This window comes from Staurois parvus, unplaced genomic scaffold (assembly GCF_062004578.1).
Source record: "Staurois parvus isolate SC_StPar_1 unplaced genomic scaffold, SC_StPar_1.0 ptg000709l, whole genome shotgun sequence".
NCBI classification, from domain to species: Eukaryota; Metazoa; Chordata; class Amphibia; order Anura; family Ranidae; genus Staurois; species Staurois parvus.
The window spans coordinates 869,274-889,184 of record NW_028318505.1 but is presented as its reverse complement, the minus strand read 5'-3'; the positions used below and the strand labels follow the sequence as shown (position 1 = coordinate 889,184).

The window sequence follows — 19,911 nt, the reverse complement described above, 5'->3', positions numbered from 1 at the left end:
GGTTTATAACGCCGTGCCTTTAAAGTGCACTTTATAAAGAGTTTTGAACAGATAACATACTTTTTTTAAACTTTTTCTGACCTCCGGAACGGATTAATTGATTTTCTATGCATTCCTATGGGAAACCGCGTTTCAGTTTGCAAATTTTTCGCAATACGAAACGTCCTGGAGAACGCATTAAATTCGTAAACTGAGGTACGCTTGTATATACCATACCTGTGGGATCCCCTGGAAGCTACAAATCACTGTAGTAGGCACTGTTATTACAGTGATCTCCACTAGCTTCAGGGTCCTGTGCTGAATGGCTGCCCTGCTGCATTGTGAACACAGGTGGGCTGCTCGGTATGGGTGCTATTCAGAGGTCGCTTTGCATTTTCTCAATGAATGCAAAGTGTTTTCTGATTGAATGAGGTGGAGAGGCGGAGTGTTGAAATCATAATCTACTTGTCCGATCAGAGAACATATTGCATTTATCGAGAAGCTGCAAAGCGATCTCTGAATGGCGTATGAGGCAAGCGGACGACCCCCTGTGTTCACAATACATCAGAGCAGCTGGTTGGTATGGGACCTGGAAGGTAGCAGAGATGCCTATTACAGCAATTTCTAGCTTTCAGGAGGATCCCACAGGCATGACATATTGTCAGGAATGGACTTGCCAATAATGGTGGGACTCACCTGCCTTGTGGGCTGCAGTACCAGGGCTGGCCAGCGGGTGCTCTCAGCAATCAGAGACTCAACCCTGCAGTCAGCCAAAACACCTGAGGCTGATTACAGGTGTATTTAAGGGATGGCCAGACCTGCAGTCTGTGCCTTGGTGTGTGTTTTTCCATGGGCCCCTGTATCTTGTTACCTGCGTTCCTGTTCCTGTCTGACTGATTTGTTGCCGACCCTGCCTGATCCGGACCTCTGCTGACTTCTCCTGTTTGATCCCTGGCTTGTGACCCCGACCATTCTCTGCCTGACCCCCTGTACCTACCTGCCCGATTATTATTGACCCGGCCTGCCTGACTACGCTTGCATTGTATGTATTGTTATCTGTGGGTGGTTTGGTTTGGTTCGTTTGCACTGTGTTATGTTTTAGTATTGCACTGCGTTTATGTATTGTTAGTATTAATAAATTATATTGTTTATAACATATCTGAAGCCTGCGTTTCCCTGCGTCAGTTCACATACCTCTGGTCATACCCGGAGCCCTGACACATGCATACTTACATAGGTCTAAGCCGGATCAATGTAACCATAAAAAAAAAATATCCATACCAGGAATTCTTCCTTAAAACGGAGCTCCACCCAATAGGGGAAGTTCCTCTTTAAGGACTGCTCCCCCGCTCCCCATTAAGGATTGGCACCTTTGGGGGGCGGGGGGGAGCAGATCCCCGAATTTGACAGGAACCCGCTCCCACTTCCGGTCCAATCGCCTAGGCGATTGGAAGCGGAAGGTGTCCTCCCTCCCTGTAGTCTTCTGGGACACATGACAGGTTCCAGAAGACTACAGGACCATTCATGAAGCGCAGAGCTAATCGCGCATGCGCAGTGGGTACCCGGCTGTGAAGCCGTAAGCTATCACAGCCGGATGCCCACACTGAAGATGCCGGCTTCCTGGAATCCAGGACGGCCGGTGAAACGGGCTGCGGGGGACACACCACGGGAGGGACAGGTAATAAAAGTCAGCAACTACAGTTTTTGTAGCTGCTGACTTTTATAATTTTGACAGGGTGAGTGGAACTCTGCTTTAAGCTGTCAAAACTCCCCCTCCCCTCATTTTTCCACACACAAACACCTTCTGTATAAAAAGGTAGCTCCAACTCCATATCCTGATCCTGTATCTTCCTCAATCTGAACTGCCAGTCCTCTACCAAGTTCTGTGTCATACAACCCACTCCCTGTGAATGCAGAGCATCATGGGCATACCCCATGAAGGTGCATTATTTTTTTTTTTTCCAAGCAATTTGTGTTTGGGGGAGTGGGATGGACAATAACTCTTTTATTTCCACGAACGTTCCTCTTTAAAGTGTAAAGGCTGAGGGCTTTTTTTTTACCTTCATGCACAGGTAAAAAACAAACATTCTGTGTGCTACTCCCCCCACAGTCCTGCCTAATACTCACCTGAGGCCCCTCTCAATCCAGCGATGTGCACGGTAGCCATAACTGTCCTGAGTCTCTCTCTCCCTATTGGCTGAGACACAGCAGCAGGTGCCATTGGCTCCTACTGCTGCCAATCGCAGACAGTGAGCCAATGAGGAGAGCGCGTGTCTTATGGACACAGAGCGGGGCTCAGTTGCGAGAATGCACCAGTGCCACCATAGCAAGCAGCTTGCCATTGTGGGCACTGGTCAAGAGGGAGGAGCCAAGAGCACCGGCGGGGGGGCCCGAGGAGAAAAGGATTGGGACTGCTCTGTACAAAACCATTCCACAGAGCAAGTATGACATGTTATTAAAAAAAACCCAAAATGAACCTTTAGAATCACTTTACCTATATGCAGTCTGTTGATATACAAATAAAAATAATAATATAATTGTAAAAAAATGGTAATTTGAACTTACCAAGGAAAGTTTGAATCCCCTGAGAGTGGGGTTCATAGTTAATTTGAGACAAGATGGCAGAGCCCCCAGCAAAGTGCAGGCAAAACTAAAGGACAAAAAACAGTTTGAGTTATTTAGAGGAAATGTACAATCTGTGGTTCATTCTACAGTCAAACTATATTTCCAGCTCCCTGAAAAATGTACAACGTAATGTTGTAAGGCAGGACAGCAAAATAATTCCCCTAAGTATCCGTATGTATGTAGGCTTTTAAATCATTCATTTTGTCAGATCTGATGGTGCTTCTACCCCACACCCCTTTGCATGCATTTTATGAATGGCCATGTGCAGATGGAGGTATAGACACCACACTAGCGTTGGTTTCAGATCAGATACACAACAGTGATAGCAGGGAGGAAAAGGAATTTAGCTAGAGTGGTGCTATCCCCATGGAAAGTAAAAGCAATGTTTTTAAAGAAGACCTCGGTGCAAAATTTTTATTTTCCCATGCAGTGGGGCTGTGCCCAGACTGCATGGGTTAACTGCTCGTTTTGTCCTGGGACGCAAGGAAAAGTTATATTTACCCGATACCTCCTAAAACCGCAACGTCCAGCAATGGACTATTCCTGCCATCCTCACGTCCAGAGCAGGCCTATGGGCGCGATGACGTCAGGAACAGTCCATTCACAAGACTGCTAGCATGGGGGGGTCATTCAAGTGCGGTAGGGAACGAGGGGCAGAGAAATATAAAACTTTTTTTTAACTTAATGCAAGAAAATTAAAGTTAAAAAAAAAAGTTTTTAGCTTTAGTATCACTTTTCGCTTTATGAAGAGCTAAAACATACACATTGTGGCATCTGAGGTATACACAATACAAGCCCTCTAAAATGCAAAGATTATTGTGGCCCTTGATCGGGGCTACAACTATAAAAGCTTGTAAAATATATACAATTCATTTTATAAAAGATCTATTTGAATATGAATTTTATATATTATACAAACTTCTCTATTCTATTCTTTTCTACTCTGCTTCTTGCATATTTGGACCCCCCCCTCCAGCTTTTGGGAGAGTCCTGGTATATCTAAACAGCCTCACCAAAGCAAGTCAGCTTGATTAGGCACAAACAGGGATAAGTGAGCGCTAAAAGTCAGTAAAGCCGCTAAAACACCGAAAGGTACCAAAAAAACCTTCAAAATGTCAATATAAAATAGGGTGTAGCGCTAAGATAACCATAATCATATGTAGATCATAATGAATATCAATACGACCGTAAAATGACAAGTGACAAGGTGCTAGCAATAATAAAGTGACTTACTGGTACCATAAAATAGTGTCACTCTAAAAATATATATATATGTACATAAGATGAAGCAAACATATATAGGTGACACCAGTGGTAAAGTGCTGACAAATGAATAAAGTGATAATAAAAAGGTGAAAAATATACACCTAAACACCAGAACCTCATGCACACAGGCTAAAGGTCCAGTGGGCATGAGGCCTTAAATGTAATGAGAAAGCAAATAGCAGGCAGGTTATAATGAGGGAAGCTCAAAGGAACCAAAAATGCCTCTACGTAACCAGTGTGAAGCACAGTAAATATTCCTACAAAACAGAGGATATCAGCATCTCTCACTTTCATCGCGGATCCTAAAACAAGGGTGCACGGAGGCACTCATACATGCTCGCCACCGAGCCCTGCTCCGTGTATCCATTGACACACAGAACGAGCTCAGCCCCTCCCTCACTTGTTGTCATTGACAGCAGGGGGAGCCATCGGCGAAAGAGAGGAAGAGAGTCGGTAGAGCAGCTGCTCTAGTGCACATCTGAAATAGGCACATCTGAAACAGTGGCTAAATGGTTAGCACTTCTGCCTGGCAGTACTCAGGTCGTTGGTTCGAATCCCAACCCTGGCACCACCTGCCTGGAGTTTGCATGTTCTCCCTGTGACTGCGTGGGTTTCCTCCGGGTACTCCGATTTCCTCCCACACTCCAAAGACATGCTGGTAGGTGAATTGGCTCCTGTCTAAATTGCCCCTAGTATGTGTATGTATGAATGTGAGTTAGGGACCTTAGATTGTACGCCCCTTGAGGGTTAGGGACTGATGGGAATGTACAATATATATGTAAAGTGCTGTGTAAATTGATGGCGCTATATAAGTACCTGAAATAAATAAAAATTAAATTAATTCCCCCAAGGGGCAAATACACACTGGCAAGATTAACATTACCTTCCATGGTTTTAAAAAAAATGTTCTCCAGAAAAAAAGCATTAAAGATTGACTTACCTAAATTTCAACTGGGTCTCCGCTGACAACACAGATTTTATTTTAAACAGGATGCTCAGACTGCACCAAACATTGGCCACTTTATCCTGAAGGGGGAAAACAGATATTAAGGGATCAACGAAACAACAAACAATGAATAGAAATTCATTGTCAAATTTGTGCACAGAAATGTAATCCTGTGCAATTATTTATTTATCGCTGACACTTTATGCAACACTTTACATACAGTACATTCACATCGGTCCCTGACCCCAAGGAGCTCAAAACCTAAGGTTCCCATCTCACATACGTACACATACAAGAGCCAATTTAGACAGGGGCCAATTAACCTACCAGGTTGTCTTTGGGTGTGTGTGAGGAAACCCACCAAAGCACATAGAGAACATGCAAACTCCAAGCAGGTTATGTATTTACTTTTTTAATTATATCTTTCATTACAATACATAAAACAGCCATATAACTTTTGTCAGAAGAAAATACATCCATTTTAACCCCATTCCCATCCACCCTAAAGCCTCCCCTCCCGATACAATTACCCCTGTCCAATTGATTCTTACCATCTCTTTCCCCCCCCATTTACCGACCTGTGTCTGCAACCCTATTTGCTAATGCAGGCCATAGACAGTTCGTTTATCGGCTGAATTTTCGGCTGAAAAACGAAAAATCGGTCGTTCTGTTGCCACCAATGATTACAAAAATCGTCCGTTTTTTGTAAATTTTCCACCACGACCGATAAAAGAAATGAGGAGGAATATCAGCTGACGACATTGCCCCACTAACGGTGCGAATATTGGACGAAAATTCGGCTGATAAGTGAACCGTCTATGGCCTGCATAACATCTACTTAACCAGTTTGATCAGTTTGATTCTCCGACTCTACTGCCAGGGCCCCCCACATTTTTAGATATTTTTCTGATTTTTTAAATTCATACCACTTACTCCATTCTTTTCTAAACTTCTCTATTTTATCCTCCTCCATACGGCTTGGCTCCTCCATCCTTTTAATATAATCGACTCTATATATCCAGTCCCTCGTGGTTGGAGGGTCCTGAACCTGCCAAAATGTAGGGATTAAACATTTTGCTGCACTAATCAGATTATATAATATGCTATTTTTATATTGTTTCACTTTTTCTATCTTCTAAAAAAAAGACACACCCACAGATCCTTCTGGATAAATGTCCCCCAAATCTCCTATATATGTAGAATTATATCTTGCCAAAACACCTGCATCCTCGGACAATCCCACCATATATGTGCCATTGTCCCTATTGCCCCACAACCCCTTCTGGTTGAGATTTAGACCATTAGTGCTAACCAATTACTAAGCTGCCCAATTATTTGTTTGTTAGGAGATCCAGTAACTGGCAAAAAAAATGTGTTACATTTCAAAGATTTTTGGTGTGCAAAAACAAATTAACTCCCCCCCCCCCCCCTCCAACCTGCCGGGGATGGACACATAGGATAACATGCCGGGGATGGACACACAGGATAACATGCCGGGGATGGACACACAGGATAACATGCTGGGGATGGACACACAGGATAACATGCTGGGGATGGACACATAGGATAACATGCCGGGGATGGACACGTAGGATAACATGCCGGGGATGGACACGTAGGATAACATGCCGGGGATGGACACACAGGATAACATGCCGGGGATGGACACACAGGATAACATGCCGGGGATGGACACACAGGATAACATGCCGGGGATGGACACGTAAGATAACATGCCGGGGATGGACACGTAGGATAAAATGTCAGGGATGGACACGTAGGATAACATGCCGGGGATGGACACGTAGGATAACATGCCGGGGATGGACACGTAGGATAACATGCCGGGGATGGACACGTAGGATAACATGCCGGGGATGGACACGTAGGATAACATGCCGGGGATGGACACGTAGGATAACATGCCGGGGATGGACACGTAGGATAACATGCCGGGGATGGACACGTAGGATAACATGCCGGGGATGGACACATAGGATAACATGCCGGGGATGGACACGTAGGATAACATGCCGGGGATGGACACGTAGGATAACATGCCGGGGATGGACACGTAGGATAACATGCCGGGGATGGACACGTAGGACAACATGCCGGGGATGGACACGTAGGACAACATGCCGGGGATGGACACGTAGGATAACATGCCGGGGATGGACACGTAGGATAACATGCTGGGGATGGACACGTAGGATAACATGCTGGGGATGGACACAAAGGATAACATGCCGGGGATGGACACATAGGATAACATGCCGGGGATGGACACATAGGATAACATGCCGGGGATGGACACACAGCATAACATGCCGGGGATGGACACATAGGATAACATGCCGGGGATGGAAACATAGGATAACATGCCGGGGATGGACACGTAGGATAACATGCCGGGGATGGACACGTAGGATAACATGCCGGGGATGGACACATAGGATAACATGCCGGGGATGGACACATAGGATAACACGCCGGGGATGGACACATAGGATAACATGCCGGGGATGGACACATAGGATAACACGCCGGGGATGGACACATAGGATAACATGCCGGGGATGGACACACAGGATAACATGCCGGGGATGGACACACAGGATAACATGCCGGGGATGGACACATAGGATAACATGCCGGGGATGGACACATAGGATAACACGCCGGGGATGGACACATAGGATAACATGCTGGGGGGTTTACTGGCTGTAGAAAAAAACAGCCAAAAGCCAAAAACAGCCGCTATAAAAACTTCAAGTGTGTCTGAGGACTTAGGAGATATTTACACGTGAAGCAGATGGTGACATTACCATTGAGAGAGCTGTGCCACGGCCGTGACTCCCGGGTGTATGTGTGATGTCATCGCAGCTCGGCCATTCGAGTGGCTGGAGCTGACGAACCCGGAAGGAAGACTGGGTGAAAATGGATTCCCTGTCAGTGTTGACAGGTCACCGCTGAAGGGATCTGTTTCACAGGTAAGTCTGTCATACTGTGCTGGTATGCGGTGCATACTAGTACATCATGACTTTACCTTGCAGGATATAAAACCTTTGTGTGCACTAAATACCTTTGCATCATCACCATGCTGTGCAGTACATAGCCTGTGCAAAAAAGCAGAACTGTGGGAGGGACCCAACAGGCTCCACCCACTACAGGCTGCCTGCCAAAAACTACAGGAAGGGGGGAGGAGACAAGACCAGTCCCTCTGGACAAGGAGAGAGCATCAGCAAGTGGTCTTTATTTCAGGAAGCTCTGCACAGAGGGAAAGTTGCACATTGGGTTACTGCGCAGATCTGGAAAAAATACACACAGCGCACCAAGATTCAAGAAGATTCATACGTGAAGAATGGATTAAGTTGATTTACTAAAGGTAAACAAACTGTGCACTCTGCAAGTGAAGCTGCTCCAGAGCTTAGTAAATGAGGGTAAGCTTCACTTTACAAAGAATATCCAATCACATGCCAGAAAAAAAAAAAAAAAAAAAAAAACAGCACAGGAACTCTGCGGGTCTCTACCGGTTTACTGACAGGGCATGCAGCTTTTCTACACATGTTCCAGGGATCCGCCAGGTCCCATAGATCCGGCAAAGTCCACTGCAATATTGCAATATGTCTGCGCATGGATCTCAATTCAAAATGTCAGAACTGGAGAAGAGCAGTGTGGGTACAACTAAGGGCTCCTGTTAGAAACCAAGGGGCCCCATTAAGCAAACCTGAAAGGGCCCCTTCAAAAAAAACAAAACAAAACAAAAAAAAGCACACTTTACTATGCTTCAGTTATGAATGAACACAATGAGTGATCAGTACTGATCACTCATTGCGTTCATTCTGGAAAGGAAGGGGCTGGTTCATGTGACATAATTATTGGACCCTTGCCCCGCTCTCCATCCTGAAGGATCTTTATGTCTGCTTGTAGCTGCCGTTGAGAAGGAGAGGAGGAAAGCCAGCACTTTGGGGGCCCAGACAGCTGGGTGAATCAGATGTGCACAGGGAGGGTGATCGGCATGGTGGGCGGGGGACATTTACAGGAACCTGGAGAGGAGAAGAATCCAGCTTTTAGCTGCTGCAGAGAGAGCCATACATGGGATCAGTTTCAGTAATTGCCCCCTCACCTTGCCGAACACCCTCCCTGTCCACATCCGATTCACCCAGCTACCTGGGCCCCCCTGCTGGCCTGGGCCCTGTACAGGAGAAGTGGTGGTACCCCCTTATCCACGGCCCTGGTAGAACTTTACCTGCAAGCAAGACAACATTGGACCAATAAGTATGTTTTTTGGTTTTTTTTTCATATATACAGGGGAAAGTATTAGGAATACAAAATTAGATTTTTGATAGTAGGGGGTGCAGGTGTACAATTTTTTTAATTACGTTTGTATAAATTGTTGTTCGTTTCTTTTCAAAAAAGATTAGCAGGGGAGTGACCTGAGATATACGGCTTCTGGCCGCCTTTGCGATACATAGAGCATCGGCACATCAGATGTAGTCCCAGCGCACATGTAGGGGTGGTTATGCTAGGGCTTCAGGGTCCCTGGAAACACCCCAAAGGCTAAAATGTAGGACAGAGAAATTCAATGAAGGGGCATGCAGAAATGTCAACCTGCACAAAGGAAGAACAGCAAGGAAGAAAGTAGAGAAGCTATGTTGCTAGATTTGTTTTTTCCCTAATGAAGGTTTAACAAAACTTTAACCGCTTCCATACCGGGCACTTTTACCCCCTTCCTGCCCAGACTTTGAATGACAATTGCGCGGTCATGCAACATTGTACCCAAACTAAAATTTTATAATTTTCTTCAAACAACTAGAGCTTTCTTTTGGTGGTATTTAATCACCGCCGGGGTTTTTATTTTTTGCTAAATTAACAAAAAAAGACCGAAAAGTTTGAAAAAAAAACCCCATGTTTTTCTTTGTTTTTGTTTATAAAAGTTTGCAAATAAATAATTGTTCTTCATAAATTTAGGCCAAGATGTATTCTGCTCCATGTCTTTGGTGAAAATAACCCAAATTAGGATGTATTAATTAGTCTGTAGGAAAGTTATAGAGTTCACAAACTATGGTATAGATCTGAATATTGATCAATCCTGAAGTACTGACGGCCAATCTAATTTCTTGAGATCCAAGAATGTCAGAATAGTACAGATATCCCACCAAATGTCAGGACAGTAGAGATATCCCACCAAATGTCAGGACGGTACAGATATCCCACCAAATGTCAGGACGGTACAGATATCCCCCAAATGTCAGGACAGTACAGATATCCCCCAAATGTCAGAACAGTACAGATATCACCCAAATGACCCCTTTTTACAAAGTAGACAATCCGACGTATTTCATAAGAGGCATGGAGAGTTTTTTGAAGTTGTAATATTTTTGTCATAATTTTTCGGAAAATGAAGAAATTAAAAAAATAATTTTCACTATTTTTTTATTACATACCGTCACCAGTGCAGTACAGCGTCATCATATAACTGGCATGGCGGTGATCAGGGACACTGACTGGTGACTGTTACGAAAAAAAAAAAATTATAATTTTTTTTTCAATTTTTTTTATTACATTTTTTTCTCTTTTTTTAAGATTTTTTTTCAAATTGCACTATGACCAAAGTAGTATAATGTTACCATAGTAACGTCGTACTACTTTGGGGAAGTGATCAGTTTTGTTTTTTTTTTACACAATTTGATTGGTTATAGCAAAGAATTACTTTGCTATAAGCAAGCATTTACCTGAATGAAATCGATTCATTCAGGGTTTTTTTTTTGTGATTAGCTGTGATTGGCCACGGCTAATCACATGACACAGATGGGCTGTGATTGGCCCAGCTTTTGCATGTGATTGCTGTGACCATTCACAGCTAGACACACTTGTATACAATGGATGGCATGAAAGGAAGCCATCCATTGTATACAACTGTCATGTGACCTGCTGTGATTGATCACAGCAGGTCACATGGTACTCGCAACTGGGCTGGTACACAGATCTGTCATCGGCCATGTGTGGTGACAGATCTCAACACAGCGCGGCCCTGCAGGCATACGCAATGCGTGTTCCGGAAAGGACGCCATGTGGCTTCCACCCGGAGGGACGAGCTGTTCGCCCGGCTGCCATCTGGCTATAGGCCGGGCCGTGCTGGTTAAAGTAAAACCTATTTTTTTTTTGTATTTTGGATAGGGTGTGGGAGGGTTATAACTAGTCATATTTCTTTTTTTTTTTTTTTTTTTGCCATCTGTGTCCCATTGGGGAGATTTCCCTTCACTTTCTGTCCCATAGCCAAACAGGAAGTGAGAGGAAATTCTTTCAAATTAAGGGACTCACTAAGGGACCCCCGAGTCACCAAATCTAGTGTTCCCATTGAAGATTCCCCCTCTCTTGTTCTGGTGGACAACCCCAAATTTGGGATTTTCTTTACTTTCACTTTCAATAATGTTTAACAGAAGAAATAGAGAGGGGGATCTCCTTAACGGGGGCACAGACAGCAATAAATACCGACAAACGTTCGAATCCCTCTCCACTCTGTCCAAAACTAAAAAAAAAACAAAAAATGTTTTGCCTTTAGTTATACTTTAAGTAAAATTGGGCTTTTGCCTCTGCAGCACACAATGTCTTCCAGCAGCGATGAGGTTATTGGGTGATAGGTCAGGGAGGCTAAAGACATTAACAGTTGTGCTAGGATCACTTTCAAAATGAAACTGGTAACCACAGCGCTGATGTCCGCGAAACTCATCCTGCTGACAGCTGCCGCGCCTACAGCTGTGCGGACAGGCAGGACCGAAGGACGTCCGAGAACGGATATGAGGGGAGATGGGGATTGCCATATCCAAGAACACTGCAGGAAAACATTTCCTCCAAATATCTGACCCATTGTAACAAAGTGGAAGCAAGGGCAGGAAAAAAAAAAAATCAGTGTATCTCTGTAATACATGCACATTTCCCCATGTTTTATCTCTTTAAAAAATGCTGCAAGTACAGAAAAGCACCCGATCCTGCCAGAAATCCATCAAGCTCCTAACTTCCTGTATGAACTGCCACTGCTGCACTGAAAACCCAAACAGTGTAGTCAGCCACGCCCCAGTTCTTTCCATGAACTATAAAAACCCCTCCCCCTTATGTTAGGGAGGTGTAGAGAGTGTTCTGTAGTCCAAATCTGAAAAGAACTATAACAGAACTGACTACACTGTATAGGATATTAATACAGCAGAGGTAGTGTTGTCAAACAGGAAGTCAAGAGCTCACTGGATTTTTTTGGATTTTTTTTGAATTCCTAAATTCTGAAAGAGAAAACAAAACATGGAGAAATGTGCATGTAATACAGAGATCCACTGAATATTTTTTTAAGTCAAAAAGGAAGCTGTGAAAAAGTATTTGCCCTCTTTCTGATTATATTTTTTGTTTCTCATCTGTTCCTGTTTGTTTCTTTAGATCACTGCATGTGTGTTTTTGTTTTTTTTTTTTGTTTTTTGGTTTATGTGCTTCACTTTGTCAGACAGCTTCTATTTAAGTGATTTCTTGATTCAACAGGTCTGGCAGTAATCAGGCTTAGGGGTGGCAAGTGAAATTTGACTCTGCTTTCCAAAAAATGTGGTTAATTACAGTTCATTCATGACTTAGCACAATTACTTTTTCACATAAGGCCAGGCAGGTTTGCATAGCTTTTTTCCCTTAATAAATGAAATCATCATTTAAAAACAACATTTTATATTTACTCGGGTTAGCTTTGTGTAACAGTAAAATTTGTTTGACGATCTGAATCATTTAAGTGTGACAATAATGCAAGAAAAAAAAAATAAAAAATCGGGAAGAGCGAAAATACTTTTTCGCAGCACTTCATCTCAGCAGTCAAAAAGTTTCTAATCACACCCCCCAGTATAGAGAGATGACCACTACAGAGGGAATTTACAGAACCATTATATAATACATTAATGATTGAACCAAGCTGGCCATACACAGTTCCATTTTTATTGTTTGGCCAGCGGGCTGAACAAAAAAAAACAAAAAACACAAAAACCTGAACCAATTCCCCCATCCACACTTTTTAGGTGGATAGGGGAATCCTCCCCGATGTGTTATTGCATTCTCACAGCAGGGGGGAGTTCCCCACTGTCCAAATACACAGATCAGTTTTGCAGCCACTGGTCGAGTGGCTTTTATCTGACAGATAGGTTAAGCAGAAGTTGAAGCAGATCGACTTCCTTTCAACTGCACTGGTCACACATGGATCAAAATTCGCCCAGTAACCGCTGAACAGGCAGAATTTCGATCCATCCAAGTCCACCTTTAGCAAAAATAAAAACCCCAAATGCAAATGATTTTGTGCATTTTTGAGCCTGAAAAGCATTGCAACGATCATTGGGTGGTGGATACAGGCTCCTGCAGACAAAACAGTTCTTCTCCCTGTCAGCTCGTACACACTGCTTTGCATGGCTGTGCATAGCACAGCCATGCAAAGCAGTGTGCTTACAGTGAAGCACAATCACATAGCCCCTAGTAAAACAGCACACAGATAACCCTTTGATTGCCCCATGTTCACCCCTTCCTGCCCAGTGTCATTAGTACAGTGTCGGTGCTTTTTATTAGCACTGATCACTGTATTGGTGTCACTGGGGATGTCAGTGACACCACGTCAGTTCCCCCCAGTGTCAGAATGCCCACCGCAGTCCCGTTATAAGTAGCTGATCGCTGCCATTACTAGTAAAAAATCCAGTATCTATACCGCCATTTGTAAACGCTATAACTTTTACGTGAACCAATTAATTTTCACGTATTGGGATTTCTTTGTAGCAAAGACATGGAGCAGGATACATTTTGGCCTAAACTTATGACGAAATTTGATTTTTTTAACTGAACATGTTTAATAGCAAAAAGTCAAAAATATTGTTTTTTTCTCAAAATTGTAGGTCTTTTTTTATAGTGCAAAAAAAAAAAAAAAAACCACACATGCGACCACCGAAAGACAGCTCTAGTCGTGGAAAAAAAAAGGGCGTAATTTAATTTGGGTGCAGCGTTGCATGAGTGCGTAATTGTCAGTTAAGGTAACACAGCGCCGTAATGCAAAAAATGGCCTGGTCAGGAAGGGGGGCGGGGAAATCCTCTGGAGGGCAAGTGGTTAAAAAGGAACCAAACAACTATTTTATAATAAATGGCTTCATGTCATCGTTATCCTTATAGAGTAAGTTCACCTTTGGGAACCCGTTTTTAAGGTGGAACATGTAACAGGTTCCCATAGCCGCGGCTCGCTGTCCTCCCTCCCTCTGACAGATATTATGGGGAGAATTCTCCCCGTACGATCTGTCAAATTTGAAAACAGTGTGGCCGTGCAGAGCTCCGCCCACACAACCACATCATTCATTCACAGACTTCCGTGAATGAACTGCAAGTCCCGACAGCCTTAGCAGATGTTAGCTTGTAGTTTTCAATGAACTACCATGGCACTGTGGAGCGCCATAATAGTTCACTGAAGCTTCATGTCAGAATATCTGCTTGCTTGTGCATCCCGTACAGCAAGCAGATATTCTAGCAGGTCTGCAGGAGACCTGCATGGCACCAGCGATCTGATCGCTGGTGCAATACTTTCCAGGCTCCTGTAGACAAAAATAATAAATGAACATTTTTTTACCTGCAAAAAAATGTGCATTTGTTATTTTTGTCCAAAAGGTGAACTTGTGCTTTAACCACTCCCAGTCCAGACACTTTTACCTGTCCCGGCCAATTTTCAGCTTTCAGCGCTATCACACTTTGAATGAAAATTGCGCGGTCATGCAACACTGTACCCATATTAATTTTTTAGCATTTTTTTTTAAGACAGATAAAGCTTTATTTTGGTGGTATTTATTCACCACTGGCATTTTAATTGTTTTTGCTATGTAGATGAAAAAGTCCAAAAAGTTTGAAAAAAAAAGTGTTTTTCTTATAAAATTTTGCAAATAAATAATATTTCATCATAAATCTTGGCCAAAATTTATTCTGTTATCTATTTAGTAAAAAAATAAATAAATAACCCAAATTAGTTTATAACCAAAAATTATAATTTTTAAACATTTTTCTTGACATTTGTATTTTTTTTTTGTATTATTTATGTTTTTGGTTTTTTTTTTTACACCCTAGCAGTACTGTGTCACCATGGTGACACTGTACTACTTGTGGGGGGTGATGAAGATTTTTTTTTTTTTTTTTTTACACTGAAAGGCTGTAAAAGCAATCATTTCTTCTCTCTGGCTGCATTCTTGCAGCCATTGAGAACTACTGTGTGAGCTGTGATTGGTCACAGCTTGTCACATGGTACAAGGATGTTGTGAATAGCCCTGTACCATGTGATCTCTGTGATCATTCACAGATTTCACACGTAGTAAGGAATGATGTCAGAAATGACATCTTGCTTACTACTCTGCATGTGATCACTGATTGGCCAATCAGTGATCACATGATCGGGACCTCGCACAGAGGTCCTGTACGACGATTGGTGTTCCACTGTATCCGGAAGGCACAGCGGGCACCGGATTGCGGTGCTGCGCGCTCCCAGGGAGCGTGCACAAGCAGGGGGTGGGGAGGCCATTTATATACAACGGCTGGCCGGGAGGTGGTTGAATAAAAATTTTATGATTTCAGCCAGGGGATAAAAACTTTTGAGCACAACTGTTTGTCTTATGTAAACAAAGTTTTGGAGCCACACAGGGTCTGTCAAGGAAACCTAGTCACAATGTTGCTTTGAGAAAGGGACCCTACGTGGCCCCAAAATTTGTCTACACATGATATTTGTGATTTTGCACCAATAAAAATTTATACTATTTTCTACTGTGGTGAGATACAACAAAACACCCATCTGCTGCAAAGGTCAAACACGGAGTGCAGTCCATACCTATATTATTGCATCATGACAGGCTACTCTCCTAATTTAGACCACAAACATGTCTCCCCCCCCCCATCTCCATAACATAGGAAGGAGGGATTATGTAATTCACAGAAGATAGGTTGGAAAGCTGCTAACATTGATTTCAGGTCAGTACACAGGTAGTGACAAGGATAATACATTTATAACAAATCAACAAACATTTTTCTGTACTTGGCCTGGTAGAACAGTATCAGAGTGCAGAGTTCACGGGTGCGCTACGTGGAGTTCACGGGTGGGCTACGTGGAGTTCACGGGTGCGCTACGTGGAGTTCACGGGTGGGCTGCGTACAGAGTTCAGGGGTGTGTTACATACAAAGTGCAGAGTTCAGGGGTGCCATACGTATAGAGTACATGGGTACGCCATGCACAGAGTTCAGGGGTGTGTTATGTACAGAGTGCAGAGTTCAGGGGTGTGTTATGTACAGAGTGCAGAGTTCAGGGGTGTGTTACATACAAAGTGCAGAGTTCAGGGGTGCGATACGTATAGAGTACATGGGTACGCCATGTACAGAGTTCAGGGGTGTGTTATGTACAGAGTGCAGAGTTCAGGGGTGTGTTACATACAAAGTGCAGAGTTCAGGGGTGTGTTATGTACAGAGTTCAGAGTTCAGGGGTGTGTTACATACAAAGTGCAGAGTTCAGGGGTGCGATACTTATAGAGTACATGGGTACGCCATGCACAGAGTTCAGGGGTGTGTTATGTACAGAGTGCAGAGTTCACGGGTGTGCTATGTACAGATAGCAGATTCAGGGGTGCACTACATACAGAGTACAAAGTTCAAGGGTGCGCTATGTACATCTCACTTCCACCCCTCCTCAGCTTTGACCTCTATAACACTCTTCTCCATTTCCCACACATCTCCCTCCACAGATTTAATCTCTCCCCCCTCCTTCCCCCAAAGCTTCCTTGAATCTCACCTACCTAGCCTGGCTCTAGAATCTCCCTGCAATGTAGGCGATAGAAAACTTGTGGGGTGACATCAAAAATGCCGTTTCTGAGGCAAAACCAAGAAATAGAGAAGAACTGTGGAATGTAGTCCAATCATCCTGGGCTGGAATACCTGATCACAGGGGCCAGAAGTTGGGTGACTCCATGCAACACAGATGTACAGCAGTTCTCAGAAACAGTGCGACTACAACCAAATATTCATGAAGTCATTCAAAGGAAAGCAAAATCTTCAAACATTTCTCAGTTTATATAGTGAATGTTTGAGTTTGTAAAGAAGAATACAAACACTGCGATTTTTTTGAACAGTCTAATATTCACTATTCTTCCATTTTTTTTAGATGAACAACACAAATTTGATGTATTTTTCTTCATGTTTTGATTTGGAATAGAATGTGTCGTGTTCCCAATGCATTTGTGTGGATGGAAATAAAAGCTATTAGAAGGATTTTCAGCTTTATTCACTTTTTTCAACACACTGCTATTATTTTGAACACAACTGTACTTTAAGAGGAACCTTTCAATGATTTCAATATGTAAAACAAAAAAAGGTCCCAATTTTATAACCGATTTGAAATGCATTCCCATAGAAAGTACAGCTTGATTCCCCGCCCTCTGCGCACAAGGCCTTCCTGGATGGGGTAAAAGGCATTCCTTAAGGTGCAGCACAACAGGACTATTCACCGCTATCCTAAATCTCCACACCAGCTGCTTACGGCGTGCCCCTTTATCTTCGCTCTGATCAGGCTCTCCCTTTACAGCCCAGCAGCCAAAAGCACTGTTTGCAGCCAACGCAGCGCAGGGAAAAAAAGAAAAAAAAAAAAAAAGGAAGAAAGCGAAATTGCAAATCAATTTTTCGGGAGAAAATAATGGCTGCATTAAAGCCGCAGAATGATTTCTATAAAAAATAATTATAGCTTTAAAAGGCAAACAATTAGCATAGCACATTACAGGAGTAAGAAAAGAGAGCGCATAACAGCCGATACGTTTATGATCCCGCTTTGGCACGCTGACTTACTCCAGAAATCTGTTACAGTGGAAAAATGACTGAGTGAAGCGGGCTTTTAATGATGCAATATGTGGAATATCTTGGCACCGGGCTCCAAGCAAGGAGGGGAGGGTTTAAAGCACTCAAAAACTCCAGACCGGCAAATAAGATGTAGAACAAGCAGCTCTGGTTACTAGGGGCCCCAGTGCAGCTCTGAGTTCTGGGCACAAATCCCCAAAGGTCATCCGCAAGTGATTCCTGTGTACGTGAAACACAACAGAGCACCCTTCACCCACCTCAAAGAGGCCGCGGTCCACGGGGAACAACCTCTGGAGGACTTGAAAGATTTGCTCAGCGTCTGTCAGGAAAGGCATCCAACAAAGGGCGAAAGCGCCAATGACGGTCGCTCCGATCTTTAGCAGGAAGAGGAACCTGAAGAAAGGGAAAATAGACAGCTTGAGATAATAGGCAATGGGGGATTTCTCCGATTTAAAAGCAGCACATTTTATTTAAAGACTTCCAGTGACAACTTGTGACAAGATGTCTCCATTAAATGGATAAGTGGCAGAGAGCACAGTAGGGGACGACCCTGTAAAGTGCTACAGGGACAAGCTAAAGTGACAACGGCTGTTAAGTGAACCTTTCACAGAAAACAAATAATAATAAAGACAGGTCAATACAACATTGAACATTTCATTAAGATACTTTAAGCATTCCTTGAAATACTGACATATACACATCTTGTATTTTTTCAGTATGATCAGCTTTTTATGTAAAAAATAAATAAAAGGTAGAAGAATGGTGAAAAAATGGTTCATCGCCCTATACGTCCTGAACAAAAAATAAACAAAAAAAAAACTACTGACATATCTTTTGAAATCTTCTAACCCTCTTGGATTGAACTGTATTGTTGCTGTATTGTCTCCCGTTATATTGTAAAGCGCTGAGCAAACTGTTGGCGCCAAATAAATCCTGTATAATAATAATAATATAAATCCTGTATAATAATAATTCCTCCTACCAGTCCATCCCCCACAGTTATTACCTTTTGTACCACTAGCCCCTCCCTCTTAGATTGTAAGCTCCCAGGATCAGGGCCCTCCTCTCCCTCTTGTATTGAACTGTATTGTTGCTGTATTGTCTCCCGTTATATTGTAAAGCGCTGAGCAAACTGTTGGCGCCATATAAATCCTGTATAATAATAATAATTCCTCCTACCAGTCCATCCCCCACAGTTGTTACTTTTTGTATCACTAGCCCCTCCCTCCTAGATTGTAAGCTCCCAGGATCAGGCCCTCCAATCCTTCTTGTATGGAACTGTATTGTTGTTGTATTGTCTCCCGTTATATTGTAAAGCGCTGAGCAAACTGTTGGCGCCATATAAATCCTGTATAATAATAATAATATATAAATCCTGTATAATAATAATAATATATAAATCCTGTATAATAATAATAATAATAATTCCTCCTACCAGTCCATCCCCCACAGTTATTACCTTTTGTACCACTAGCCCCTCCCTCCTAGATTGTAAGCTCCCAGGATCAGGCCCTCCTATCCCTCTTGTATTGAACTGTATTGTTGCTGTATTGTCTCCCATTATATTGTAAAGCGCTGAGCAAACTGTTGGCGCCATAAATCCTGAATAATAATAATAAATCTGAAATCTCATATTGTCATAGGTGTGTGTAGTTCTCTGTACAGTCATGGACAAACATATTGTCCCTCCCCGCATTCCTGTCAGATAATGCACCACTTCTCCTAAAAGTTGTTGCAATTACAAATGTTTTGGCATTCTCATGTTTATTTCTTTTGTTTGTATTGGTATGACACAAAAATAGCGGAGAAACAAAAAGCAAAATCTGACACATTCCATGGGAAACCCCAAAAATGGACTGGACAAAATTATTGGCACCCTCAATGTAATATTTGGTAGTGCACCCCTTGGAAATTATAACTGAAATCAATGGCTTCCTAAAACCATCAAAGAGTTTCTTCCACCTCTCTACTGGAATTTTGGATTGCTCTTCTTTCGCCAACTGCTCCAGGTCTCTCAGATTGGAAGGGTTCCTTTTCCCAACTGTTGTTCTGAGATCTCTCCACAGGAGCTCTATGGGATTGAGATCTGGACTCATGGCTGGCCAGTTCAGTCCTCTCCAGCACTTTGTCTGAAACCATTGCTGGGGGCTTTTTGACGTGTGCTTTGGGTCATTGTCCTACTTGAAGACTGATGACCTCTGTCAAAGACCCAACCTTCTGACACC

General features: G+C 43.0%; 1 protein-coding gene across 1 annotated transcript in view; it reads right to left on the bottom strand.

The window, feature by feature from the left end:
* ALG6 (ALG6 alpha-1,3-glucosyltransferase) overlaps positions 1-19,911 on the bottom strand; it is an 84,148-nt gene that overhangs the window by 25,874 nt on the left and 38,363 nt on the right. The window contains exons 8-10 of the mRNA XM_089653381.1: positions 17,944-18,079; positions 4,811-4,896; positions 2,545-2,629 (exon numbers count right to left, since the gene is read on the bottom strand). Of these exons, the coding sequence (XP_089509507.1) occupies positions 2,545-2,629; positions 4,811-4,896; positions 17,944-18,079 (307 nt within the window). The remainder of the gene's footprint in view (positions 1-2,544; positions 2,630-4,810; positions 4,897-17,943; positions 18,080-19,911) is intronic.